Raw genomic sequence first — 13958 nt, 5'->3', positions numbered from 1 at the left:
CACAGCCCCCTGCGCTGATTGGACCCGATGATCCGGGAGCGGTGGATTTTTGCAAAACAAATAACACGCTCCAGGTGGAGTTAGAAGCTCGGGTTTTTTTCTAAAACCATCTTATTTATGTTGTTCTGTCGAATTATAGTGTCAATTTCACTGAATATGATCAAAAAAATGTTGCCGACGGCAGCTTTAATTTGGAAAGCATTTAGATAAGTCAAAGTGTCATTTAAAATGTAAAACCATTCATAAATAAAAATAACACTTAATCTAATTTAAGACTTTTTTAAGGATCCGCGGGAACCCTGCCGTCACCAATAATTGCCTCAGATCTACAAATTGTCTACTGGGTAGGGGCACCAGGCAGGGCCGCCCACTTTCGACATTGTTGTTTGCCCTTGCCGTTGAACCCTTGGCAGAAGCGATAAGATATGATATTCTGCTATTTTTGTCAGATTCAAATACATCAGTTTCACGACTGGTTGATGTTATAAACTCCTTTGGGGAACTTTCTGGTTATAAGATCTATTTGACAAAATCTGTTGCTTTACAGTTGGTCAGTCTCACTTCAGACACAAATGCTCTCCTCTTTCCCTTTTAAATATTCCATGTCAGGTTTTACATATAGGGCTTCATATAACCCCTACATTCCAACTTTTATTTAAGAGTAAACTTTGCTCCTCTTCTGGAGAAAATTAATAGCGATTTACAGAGGTGGAATGCTCTTCCCGGTTCATGGTTGAGAAGAATTGCTATAATCAAAATGAACATTTCACTTTGTTAAATGTATCCTTTGATGATGCTGCCCATTTTATTTCTAGCAAAGTATTTAAGGAGCTTAATGGCTGGCTTTCTTGTTTTATATGGAGTAAAAGGAAACCAAAATTGAAAATGATCAAATTACGGCTCCCTAGTCATAAAGGGTGATTCCCAATATAAGATGGTCTCAGCTGGCGTGTCAGCTTCGTTTTGTGGCGGAATGGTTGAAGAATGATCCAGGATCTTTTGGTTTGATCTTGAAGCCTCGCAATCTCTCTGTCCTTTTCAGAATATTTTGCAATCCTAAAAAGTTAAAAGTTCTATATGATAGTCCGATCATACAGAACACTCTTCAAGGCTGGGTGCTGCCTGAAATAGGAGGTTGAGGTTGCATTGAGGTCCACTCTTGAATTGCGTGTTTGTGTATTTTGGGGGCGGAGCAATGAAGGGAGGGTGTTTGTTTGTTTGGGTTGATTTCAAATATCAACAGTGTTTCTGCTGATACTGCACTTACTGCACTTTCAACGCGATAAGAGATTAAAGACATATTTTCGGCCCTGGAAAAGCAGAGGTGGGAGGGTGGGTGTATGGATGGTTCCAGTACCCTCTAATGTTCTCTAAATGCCCACTGGGATGCTACCAGTGCCCAATGGGACGCTCCCTTCTTCTCACAGCCATCCACGTCCATTTAAGTAGCATTTTTCAAAAAGATTGTGGGCTGGACTTGAGCTGAAAGAGGGGGGTTTAATGACCCTTTAAAAACACATGCAAATAAACTTTTGTGACAATGAATCACTGCAAAATCACGTGTGTAAACACGGGGTAGAGAAAATAATCAAATTTATACCAGTTTTCAAACTTATACAGGTTTCTCGTGTGTAGCAATATATCAGCCACCACTCCTAGATCCCACCACACCTTAAAGGGTAACTCTCACCAAAATGCAACCTAGGGTCTTTTTTGTTAATCTACCCGAGGCAAACTTTAATTTAAAAGCATAATTATAATGGAAACGCCACTTTTAAGTTTGACCGTATTTTCGTTTTCGGTCAAATTGCCTTTTGAATGGGAGTGCTTGGGGCACTTCTATGATAGCATCAAAAATCGCTATTTTTAAAACACTAAGAAGACTTGACACAACATGAAACTTTGCTCGAAGTATCACCTGGGGCTCTACACATGAACTCGAGCATTGAGAACATTGTTTATGTACACATAGTTTACTAAAAAGAAAGATTTTGAACAACTCACTGTAGCCGTGTCCGCAGGCTTTTGGCATTCAAAAATAGTCGATCTCCGAATGCAACGTAACAGGGAGGAGAGTAAAGATGGAAAACTCCTAAAGCTTAGTTCCATATAAATTCACAGATAATTTGTTGTTTTGTTGTTAGTGAAAATCAATATTGACCTTGTATTTGAAAAAAGAATGCTCATATAAGAAGCAATACTAAAATTCAGATCTGCATGGACAAAATACACATACTGCATCTGCAGATTTTACATGATCTATACAAAATGGCTTACATGAAGGGAAGCCGCCTCCAAAGAACATGTTAAAGAGATCTTCAGGTGTAATATCAGACTCAAAGCCTCTGTGGAAATCAAATCCTCCATTAGCGCTGCTAGGCTCCTCTCCTCCACATAGATCATACTGCCTCTTCTGCTCTGGGTTACTGAGCACTGCATAAGCATTTCCAATCTCTGGAGAAGAACAAGAACAGCATTTTTTTTTTTTTTTTTTTTTTTTTATGTACATACATTTTGTAATAATTACGGTGGCCGAGAGAGCTTAACGCGCTGCAACTGAAGAAAGCACATGCAAATAGAAAAAAACATCCACAAATTAAGAAAACATCTTCATCAGTTTCACAACACACGTGTGCTCCAAATACTCACAACACAACCAAATACAGGAACGCGCTGCAAAAGTTCACAACACAACCAAATACAGAAACATGCTGCAAATAACACAGACCACAACGGAAATGTTTCCAGGGGAACCAAATAAGTGACGAACCCGGCTGGGACGTGCTTACAGCTCAAAAGTCTACTTTATTTTATTCTATTTCTTTTAACTTTTTTTGTTGTTGTTGTTGCAAAACATACAGAGATTACATTTTTATGACTTGCAACTTGTATACAATATACAAAATGTATTAACAATATGTTCAATGTCATCAGAATACAAATGAGAAAAGAACAATGAGCTGAAAACTAAAAAGAGCATGAGGGAAAGATCTAAATCTATACATCAGTTACACTGTACAATTTTTTTCATGATATGTTTACATTTTCATAAAGAAAAGTTTCATACAAAATGTTAGGTAATGTAGGGTCCAAAGTTTTAAAGTTGAGACACTCACATACAGATATATAACGCATATTTTAAAAGCTTTTTTTGTAAAAAATCATATATTTATTTGCAACCGTTATGTTAACAGCATTATATTTCTGTCGTAAGAACAGCTATTCAGCTGATGGACACCGTGCTTCGTTGTCATGGGAACATCCCAGGTGAAAATAATGAGGAAATTACGTTGTCTTTCGTTGCTCCCTTCATTAAGTGCGTTCCAAATGGCTACATAATGGCACAAAGTGCCCTGCTCACTCCGAAGTCCCACTTCAAAAGCTCTACCGTCTGCCCTTCGAAGGGAGCAGGGCATAGGGATGCTCACGAGCAATAAGCACGTCCCAGCCGGGTTCGTCACTTATTTGGTTCCCCTGGAAACATTTCCGTTGTGGTCTATGCTATTTGCAGTGCGTTTCTGTATTTGGTTGTGTTGTGAACTTTTGCAGCGCGTTTCTGTATTTGGTTGTGTGATTTGGAGCACACGTGTGTTGTGAAACTGATGAAGATGTTTTCTTAATTTGCGGGTGTTTTTTTTCTATTTGCATGTGTTTTCTTCAGTTGCTGCGCGTTGAGCTCTCTCGCCACCGTGAATAATGTAATGGAACAAAATTGGATATGGTGTTTCAGAGACAGCATTACTTTTAAAGGCCTCGGTTGCTCCTGGCGCATGGTTTTTGTCAGGGTGGAATTTCAAAGCCAGTTTTCTGTAGGCCTTTTTCAGTTCCTCATCATTGGCATCTTTTCTGATAGCCAGTACTTCATAGTAATTCTTACACTTCTTTATCCTAAAGACAAAAAAAAGCAACAGGGTTTAACTTTATTCTGAATTTAACACATTCTGTTGTCTATAAGTAACATTGCACCTACATGTCTACTAACTCTCAGAGTATTAGTAAACTGGTAGGGTTAGGGTAAGATTAAGTAACTAGAAATGTAGTTGCAAAATTACTTACAGTCAGTAGAGTGTCTGTTGAAGGACTATCACAATAACGAATAAGCAGATATTAAGCAGACAGTCCACTAATACTCTAATGAGAGTTAGTTGACATGTAGTTGCAAAGTTACTTATAGTCAACAGAATGTTCAAAACGGACCATCAAAATAAAGTGTTACCAGCAACAGTTTTTAAATGTTAAATCCAAAATGTTAAATCTATTTTATATAAAACTTATTTTTATTACAACTGTGGCTTATACTGTATATGTATACATATATGCACAAACACACAAACAAAAACACTCACCACCTACTTTATTATGTACACCTGTTTAACTGCTTGTTAACACAAATATGTAATCAGCCAACCACAAGGCAGAGACTCAATGTATTTAGGCATGTATACAAGGGCTGCATCCAAAATCGCATACTTCCCTACTATATAGTAGGGGGAAAAAAAAAAGTGACAAAAGTAGTATGTCCGAATTCATGGTACTCATAAAAGAGTTTAAATAGACATATCAAGTAGTAATTAATGTATATGAATCTTAGTTGATTATAGGCTATTAGAGCTGGTTTGGTTGCTGAGAGACGGAGACGCGCAGAGACGGCAATTAACACGCTGTTTGATTTGTGATCATGCTGTGCTTATTCCATTCATTTGAGTAGCCTATAATATTGTACAAGGCTTAAATCATTTAAATATACATGCAATAATATACAATATCATATTGTAGAACATGTATATGATGTAGTAGCCTATTTGAGTTGATATTACTCTTGCCAAGCTCTGATTTCTGAGAGATGCATGCATAGACGGATTTACGCTTGTTTCATTTTTACTCTCACTCATTCACTTCACTCATTATTGCATAGAGATTTTAGATAAGGTTTTTGGCTTCAGGAACACCCCTAATCTACTCTAGTAAAAAAATTCTGGAGGATGACACACCCACATTTTATTTGCTTCCAACGCTGCTAGTGGTTGCTAGTGGTTGTGTAATGGTGTGGGGCAGGGATGTGCGGTCAGGGTAGGCAGGGTGGGCAGTGCCTCACCAAATGAAATGTTGACATTATATTTATTAATTCCAAGAGCTTTATTAATTCACCACATTACTAACTGCATTTATTTTATTCCAAATATACATTTTTGTAACAAAAATTTTCTGGGATTACACATATAATATACTCATTTTGCCATTGTTTGCTCCTAAAAACCATTGTTTCATGCAGGAAATTCAAGGCCATGGCCATTGAGGCAGAGGTTAGCAGTGCCTCTTTGGTCCATAGAACGTAGTTTACGTAGATTTGCGCATGCGCAGTCAGTTCTCATGCTGTCTTGAATTATCAACATTGAGGCAGAGACCGAGCTTGCTTCATGTCACGTGATCCCGATACTTAGCGTCTAGTGGCGCCAAGCAACCTAGTTTGACGGCTGTGAACCGTTGGATATTTGGATATTATCATGGATATTTATTACTTAAAAAGATTTTCAACATTGTCCTATGAAGAAAAAAGAGCTGTGGTCGCTAAAGGGAAACCAACACCTGCCCTACAGGATCTTACCCAACAGAAGGGACAAAAAATAACACGAACCTTTCAAACTGAGTGGTATCAAAAGAAGGACTAGCTGTGTGGCTGCAACCAGACTAACAAACTTTTTTGTTTTCCATGCCTTCTGTTCTCCTCCAGCACCGACAGTGTGTGGGTAAAAGCGGGATATAGTGACCTTAACAATTTACCAAGAGCTCTGCTGAAGCATGAAAAATCTACGGCCCACGTCCACTCTCAGATCGCCTTGAAAACTTTCGGCAAAAGTCGTATTGACATGGCCCTGGATGAGCAGCGCAGGCTCCAGATAAGCGTGCACAATTCAAAGGTAAAGGAAAACAGGGAGATATTAAAAAGCCTCATAGATGTTACATGCTACCTTGCCAAACAAGAGCTGGCTTTTCGGGGAAACGATGAGAGCAGTACCTCTGTCAATCAAGGAAATTACGTTGAACTGTTACATGTGTTGGCAGAAAAAGATGACAAGTTAGCTGCACACTTAAGCTCCTCAAATGTGTTTACCGGCACATCAAATCGGATTCAGAATGACTTAATTGAAGCCACTGCTGAGGTTATCAGAGGCCATATAAAAAATGACATTCAAGAAACATCCTTTGTTGCAGTGGAAGTGGATGAGACCACGGACATTACAAATAAGGCTCAAATATCAGTAGTAATGAGATATGTCAACAGTGCAAGTGAAGTAAAAGAAGCTTTTTTGGGCTTTGATGACGTGAGTAGTGACAGAAGTGCACAGGGAATATCAGAGTATGTATTAGATGTATTAGAAAAGTATAACTGTGTTGAATAGTTGATCGCACAAACCTATGATGGAGCTGCAGTGATGGCCTCAGAGCTTAACGGAGTACAGGCAGAAATCAAAGAGAGAGTACCTGAAGCCTTATTTACGCATTGCTATGCGCATAAATTGAATCTGGTGCTTTCACAATCAGCAAAATTCATTCCGGAGTGTAAAGTTTTTTTCAAGACTGTTGAAGGGCTAGCATCATTTTTCAGCAAGTCTACCAAGCGCACACATTTACTGGATGAAATTGTGAAATGTCGCATCCCTAAAGCATCATCTGTCAGGTGGAATTCGAATTCTAGGTTGGTACAAACTATCCTCCAACACCTACCAGATCTCTGCCAAATGTTCCAGAAGATGAGGGATAACTCAGATGACTGGGATGGAAAGACCCTCGCTATGGCCTCAGGATTTAATATCTGGCTCTCAAAAGCATCCACCTGTTTTCTCCTTATGTTATACAGTGGCATATTCAATTTGACTGATGCGCTTTTTCGTCTGCTTCAAAACAAGGCAATGGACATTAGCATATGCTCTGTGCGCATCAGAGACACTTTGCGTGCTTTGAACGATCAGCGAGAGCAGTTTGACAGTTTTTATGATCGCTTTGAAGAGAAAAGTAACGATCTAAAACTGATCAATAAGGAGACGCGCCACCAGACGTCTGTCAGAGATGAGAGGAGAAGATTATTCTATAGTGTTCATGACAACATCACTGTACAAATGAAAAGCAGATTTGACCATCTGGAGGAGCTGAATTTCCTTGGCTTAGTTGACTGCAAAAAATTCACGGAGATGTCAGGTAAATTTGATGATCAAAAATTAGAGAGCCTGTCCAAATATGCAAAATTCTTTGATCTGATTAGATTAAAGTCTGATTTGGTGGGCCTATACTGTTCACAAACCGTCCAAGGAAAAACTCCTGTGCAGCTGCTTACTTTTTTGACCGAGCATGATCTGCAGGAGACTGTTCCTGAGGCCACAAAACTTTTGAAGCTGGTCTTAACTGTACCATCTACTACCGCATCTGTGGAGAGGAGCTTTTCTGCGTTAAAGCGCATAAAAACCTACAGCCGTAACAGAACGGAGCAGAACAGACTTTCATCCTTGGCTCTTATTTCCATTGAAAAGGAGAGACTCATGAAATTGAGAAATACACCCAACAAAGAGGACTTTTACAACAAAGTAATTGACATCTTTGTCCAGAGGGATAGACGCATGGACTTAGTCTACAAATAAAAGTAAGCACCCCCTTTAAAACGTAAACTATTCATTTATTTATTATTTTTAAAACCCTTATATTGGCTTGTGTGTGTTGTCTGATGGTGGGCTATAGGCCTGCTGTGCGCTGACACCAAAATGTTCTCTCTTCCATACCCTGGTGCGCAGTCACCTCTGCCACATTTGTATTTTATGTCTAAGGGTTAAAATGCCGTTTTGTAGTTCTCTTTTTTTAATCCTGGTGCGCCGTCGCCAGACGCTCATTGCTCATTGCATTGTGTGCGCCTAGCGCAGTTTGTAGGAGCGAATAAGCTGTTTTTGTACTTTAAAGCTGTACTGCTGACGCAATGTTTTCTGACTGTAGCCTGTTCAAATCCTGGTGCGCCGTCACCAGACCAGTAGTGTGTGTGTGCCGTGGCTGTCTGTGCGCGTTTGCGCATTTTGAAGGAGTGACGGCTGCTTGTCGGTTCGCTGACACCACGTCGCCTCCCTCTCTTGCTGTGTCCCGCACAAAACATTTGTTTGTTGTATAAGTCATAAGAAAGATGTGTCCATTCATTTGATTATTAGATTTGATTGTGCATTAGCCTCACATATGACTGACTTTGCTGTATGCAGGCAGCGATGTGATGATGCCTGATATGAATTGGGTTGCTACATTAACTGAATGAATATATGAACATATATGCCACATTGATAGGTCACAGCCTACCCATGACAAGATTTCACCGCACGTTACTGGTGTGGGGGATATTTTCTTGGCACACTTTGGGCCCCAATTGAGCACTGTTTAAACGCCACGGCCTGCCTGAGTATCTAAGAACTTTGTTTAAGCCTGATTTTGTTGTTGTTGTTTGGGGGGCGCTAGTGAGCACCGTATGGAGTAGTCGTGTTTTTCCAGGGCTCCTCTCCACGTTTGAAATAATTCGGTCATTTACTTAATATTTCACCTAATTTCCCGGTTTCGCCTCATAAATACTCTCATCTAAGTGCCTCGTGATGACAAAACCAAAATCTGAAAGAGGAAAGCGGCAAGAGAAAGCCTCAAGTGAGGCTGATGATGGCCAGCCATGTGCGGAGCTAGCTGCTGCAGCTCCGGAATTAGCCAACGAGTCTGCTCTGGAGTCTGAATCGAGCATCCTCGCAGCGATACGAAGTATGAGCAAGACGATGAATGACTGTTTCAACGACTTGGAGGCATCCTTGGCATCCACCCAGGCAACGCTGGCGAGTCTCGGTAACCGAATACAGGAGGTGGAAAATGCTAGCTCGGAGTATGACCGCCGCCTCTCGCTTGTTGAGCAGCAATGTACGAAAATGCAGTCGGAAAACGAAATGCTTCGTTTGAAAGTAACCGACCTGGAGGCTCGCTCCCGGCGGCAGAATATTAAAATCATCGGCCTGCCTGAGAAAATCGAAATCCAACTGAGTTTTTGGCCAAGTTCATCCCTGAGCTGCTGGGCGCTGATAACTTTCCCAAACCGTTGGAAGTGGACCGGGCTCATCGGCTGGGAAGACGGCTCTCTGAGGACGACACGCGCCCGCGCCCGCGCGTAATGATAGCACGGATTCATCATTTCCAACTGAAGGAGAAAATACTACAACTGGCCCACCAGCAGTTTCCTCTGCGCTACAACGGCAAAGCGGTTCACTTCTTTCCTGATTACCCAGCGGAGGTGATGAAGCAACGACAGGCATTTGATCCCGTCCGCAAACGACTCCGAGATGCAGGTGTGAGGAGCGGTTTTATCTACCCGGCACGGCTGCGGGTCTCCAGTGACACCATGGACAGAGTTTTTTCATCCCCGCAGGATGCTGAGGCTTTTGCAGAGACTCTGTCTTGAGTTTCGGTATGTGACTTTTATGCTGTTTGTACATCAACCGGGACATTTATATGACAGCTTGTAAGGTATGTGTGTATGTGCGTTAACATATATATGTTTCGCTGTTGATTTTCACAAACACTTGTCCTCATTAGTGGAGAGGTCGCGGGGTCCCTGTGTTAACTTCCTATATGTTCCTATATGGTCCGGCAGCCCCTAAGAGAGTATTTTGGGTTTGCAGTCTCACTTTGTTTGGGAAAGTGGGAGGGGGGGAGGAGGGTGATGTTCTTGCTCGTTTTCATGTGTTCCTTTTGTCTTTCTCATTATTTTTTTAGGGCATTTTATTTGTACGCTGCTACTATGCAAAATCTGTATGCATCCTGATACACTTTCGCCAGGTGGTGGCATCACTTTTACTAGTTGGAATGTGCGCGGGCTGGGTCACGTTCTCAAGCGAGCTAAAGTGTTCTCTCATTTAAAATCTCTGTCTGCTGATGTAGTTTATTTGCAAGAAACACATATCAGACCCACAAAGGAAAATTTACTCAGATGTAGCTGGGCCAATCAGATTTTTCAGTCCACATTCTCCAGTAAAGCCCGGGGAGTGGCAATTCTGATCCGCAAGACTGTTCCTTTTAGGCATGTTTCTACTGTGAGTGACCCAAATGGCCGGTTTATTTTGGTAACTGGCTACATTCACTCATTTCATGTTACGCTCCTTAATGTATACGGTCCAAATATTGATGACCCAGCTTTCTTCCGTAAGATATTTAGTTCACTGCCTGATCTCTCGGATACACATTTAATTGTAGGTGGTGATTTCAACTGTGTGCTTGACAGCCGTTTGGATAGGTCAGCCCAGTCAAATCAGTCATCTACCTCCTCCATGGTTTTAAATGACTTAATGTCTTCTATGAATCTAGTTGATATTTGGAGGTTTGGACATCCTACAGATAGAGATTATTCTTTTTTCTCACAAATGCACAAGTCCTTTTCGAGAATAGATTATTTTTTAATTGACTCTAAATTGATATCCAACGTTATTGCCTCAAAATATCATAATATTCTCATTTCTGACCACTCTCCTACTTCATTGGTCCTTGATCTTAATCATAAAAAACAGCAGTTTACCTGGAGTCTCCATCCATCATTGTTTTCCGATGCATCATTCTGTCAATAGATATCTACTAAGATCTCAGAATTCCTAGAGAGTAATGACAATTCGGAAGTCAGAGACTCCACTTTATGGGAAACTTTTAAAGTTGTGATTCGGGGTCACATAATATCTTTTGAATCTTCTCTGAAAAAGGAACGGTGAAAGCGACTGTCAGAAATCGAAATTGAACTATCGTAGTTGGAACTTGTCTACAGGACTTCCTCCAGCCCTTCCACCTTACAAAATATTCTTAAACTCAAATATGAATATAACACTATCCTATCTAGTCAGATATGCGATCAATTGTTTAAGATCAGGCAGAAACACTTCGAGTTGGGGGATAAGCCCCATAAATTACTGGCCCAACAGTTGAGAGGCTTGCAAGCTAGTAGAGCCATTCATAAGATTAAATCAAAGACTGGAGAACTAGTTATTGATCCTAAAAGTATAAACAATCGTTTTAGGGAATATTATGAAGAGTTATATATGTCAAAAGCAAAAGGAAATGTTTCTGACTGGTTGGAGCATCTAAGACTCCCTAAATTAAGTGCGGCTGCTCGTGAAGCTTTGAATTCTGACATTACCACGCAGGAGATTCTGGATGCTTTAAAATCATTTCCCAATGGCAAGGCTGCTGGCCCAGATGGTTTCGGAATTGAACTGTATAAAAAATGTTCTATGAAGATTGCTCCTCTTCTTTTGAGGATGTTCAATCATTCATTTGGAACCCAGAAATTTCCACCCACATTGTATGAAGCTAATATTTCACTGTTATTAAAAGAAGGTAGGGACGAAGCTGAACCTTCATCGTTTCGTCCTATCGCACTACTGAACTCAGACATTACAATTTTTACCAAGTTATTAGCAAATAGGTTAAATAAATATATATCATCCATCATTCACACTGATCAAACTGGCTTTGTCCCAAATAGATTTTCCTTTTTTAATGTCAGAAGATTGATGAATATAATGTATCATAGGTATAGTAAGGGCTCGAGGGTGGCTGCCCTTTGCCTAGATGCGGAAAAGGCATTCGATCAAGTGGAATGGGCATATATGGTAAAGGCTTTGGAGGAGTTTGGATTTGGTCGTCAATTTGTATCGTGGATTGCAATGCTATATGCTCATCCATCTTCCTCCATTCTCACGAATCAAGAAAGATCATTGCCGTTCCGATTACACCGCGGGACACGCCAGGGCTGCCCCCTCAGCCCATTGCTCTTTGCCATTGCCATTGAGCCTCTTGCCATTAGTATCAGGAATCACCCTTCTATTGAACCCATCCGACTGGGTAATGTGGATCACCATATTTCCCTATACGCGGACGATGTTGTTCTTTTTATATCACAACCAGAGAAATCAGTTTCTGTATTGCTGGATCTTATTAAAACATTTGGTGAAGTTTCCGGATATACAATTAACTGGCAGAAGAGTGAGTTCATGTCACTGGGCGCGGATCTCAACACTGAATTTTTGCATAATCTCCCGTTCAAAATTACAAACAGGCTGAAGTATCTTGGTGTAGTTTTGCCGAAAGACCCTAAACTAATTTTTAAGCTGAATTTTCTTGAGAAACTGGAGAAACTGAGGAGGGACATTGAAAAATGGAGGACTCTTCCTCTTTCTATGGTGGGTCGTATAAATGCCATTAAGATGGTTTCCCTGCCGAGGTTCTTGTATCTTTTTCAAAATTTACCTATTTTTTTGGCACGATCTTTTTTCAAATCTTTGGATTCGATAATTCTTCCTTTTATTTGGGGCTTTAAAGCACACAGAATTTCAAAAACTCATTTACATAAACCAGGGAAAATGGGTGGGTTAGGACTGCCGAATTTTCTGCATTATTACTGGGCAGCGAATGCTAGAGCCCTGGTTTATTGGCAGGAAGGATATAATATGGAGGTATCTGCCGAGTCTCCCCCCTGGGTTGCCATTGAAATGAGTGATGTCAAAAATAGTTCTCTTCCAGCACTTCTTTTCTCAACACCCAGACCTCCTGCAACTGTTAAGATGGATAATATGATTATCTTTAATTGCTTAAAAATATGGCAGCAAACTAGAAAGGACTGCAGACTACCAGACACTTCTATCCATGCTCCAGCATACCGCAATCATGCATTCTCTCCATCCCTCTCGGACGGGTCTTTTAACAGTTGGAGGCTAAAGGGTGTGGTCACTTTGAAAGACCTGTATATTAATAAACAGTTTGCCACATTTGCACAGTTACAAAATAAGTTTTCTCTTCCCGCAACACATTTTTTCCGATATTTGCAGATTAGAAATTACGTTCGTCAATGTGTGCCTAACTTTGAGTCTCTTCCGGTAGATAAAATGATCTATAAGCTTTTGTTGGGCCCACCTGATTCTAGAAAATTGGTCTCTGGCTTTGTAAATATATTCTCTGAACGAACAGTTTATGCTACACACTCTTTGAAAAACTCCTGGGAGGAGGAGCTGGGAATGCAGATTGGAGATGATGTTTGGAGGGAGGGCCTTGGTAGGATCCGATCTTGTTCTATTAGCACCAGGCATCAGTTAATCCAATTTAAGGTGATGCACAGGCTTCACTACTCAAAGACCAAATTGCACAGAATCTTTCCCACCATTTCATCGCTTTGTGACCGATGTAAATCTGCAGAGGGCTCTCTGACTCACATCTTTTGGACATGTCCGAAACGGTATAATTTTTGGTGTAACATATTTAAGTGGTTTTCTGACATGTACAGCTGTGTATTTGAACCTGACCCAATGATTGTGTAACAATAACGACTCGGGGTAAATGTGAATTAGCTCAAGAATATAGGGAATTTTGGAAATATTAATAAATATGACTCATGGTCATAATTCATAAGTCGCATGTACATTTATTTTATAGAGGGAAGATAGAGGGTAACTTAGTTCACGGACCTAAGACCTAGACACCTGGAACAGCTTTTATAGGAATCAATATACTTGCGAGTGCTCTTTCTGGTCAGGCTGAAGCTGATGCAGGAAGCGAGGATGGTGTCCTGTTTCTGCTGCGTCTTCCGGTGTCGCGGGAAGCTTGAAAGGCTCACTGAATGTAATGTTACCGGAAAATAAAGTTCATCTCCCGGGATGGGAGAGGTTTAAGGTCTTAGTTGCAAGGGACGCAGCAACGACTCGAACATGTGCTCGCTCGATGGAGAAGGCCAGGGCCTCCTCCAGATGTTCCTTGGAGAAGCGCTGCGCCGGGGAGAAGAAGGTCCGAAGAGAGGAAGTTGAGTTGGAAGAGAGAGATAGAGATAAGAGGGTTTGGACTTTTATCAGTGTCCCATGTGCCGTCCCCTCCTTCGTGTAGGACGAATCAGCTGTCGAGATTTTTCGAGCGGGAAGATTCCTTTG

The 13958-nt window shown here is 40.9% G+C and overlaps 1 protein-coding gene and 1 long non-coding RNA gene across 2 annotated transcripts in view; one reads left to right on the top strand and one right to left on the bottom strand.

Annotated features, from left to right (window-relative positions):
• Positions 1-13958, top strand: part of LOC309495648 — a 198799-nt gene that overhangs the window by 88459 nt on the left and 96382 nt on the right. The gene's annotated exons all lie outside the window — the stretch shown is intronic.
• The window catches only part of dnajb14 (DnaJ heat shock protein family (Hsp40) member B14), a 92217-nt gene that overhangs the window by 26243 nt on the left and 52016 nt on the right, over positions 1-13958 (bottom strand). Inside the window, exons 3-4 of the mRNA XM_082165429.1 lie at positions 3743-3888; positions 2278-2454 (exon numbers count right to left, since the gene is read on the bottom strand). Coding sequence (XP_082021555.1) covers positions 2278-2454; positions 3743-3888 — 323 coding nt within the window. The remainder of the gene's footprint in view (positions 1-2277; positions 2455-3742; positions 3889-13958) is intronic.

This window comes from Leuciscus leuciscus (genome assembly GCF_965113295.1).
Source record: "Leuciscus leuciscus genome assembly, chromosome: 3".
NCBI lineage: Eukaryota > Metazoa > Chordata > Actinopteri > Cypriniformes > Leuciscidae > Leuciscus > Leuciscus leuciscus.
Note: the sequence above shows the minus strand (reverse complement) of the source record. Positions and strands in the feature narration are given on the sequence as shown.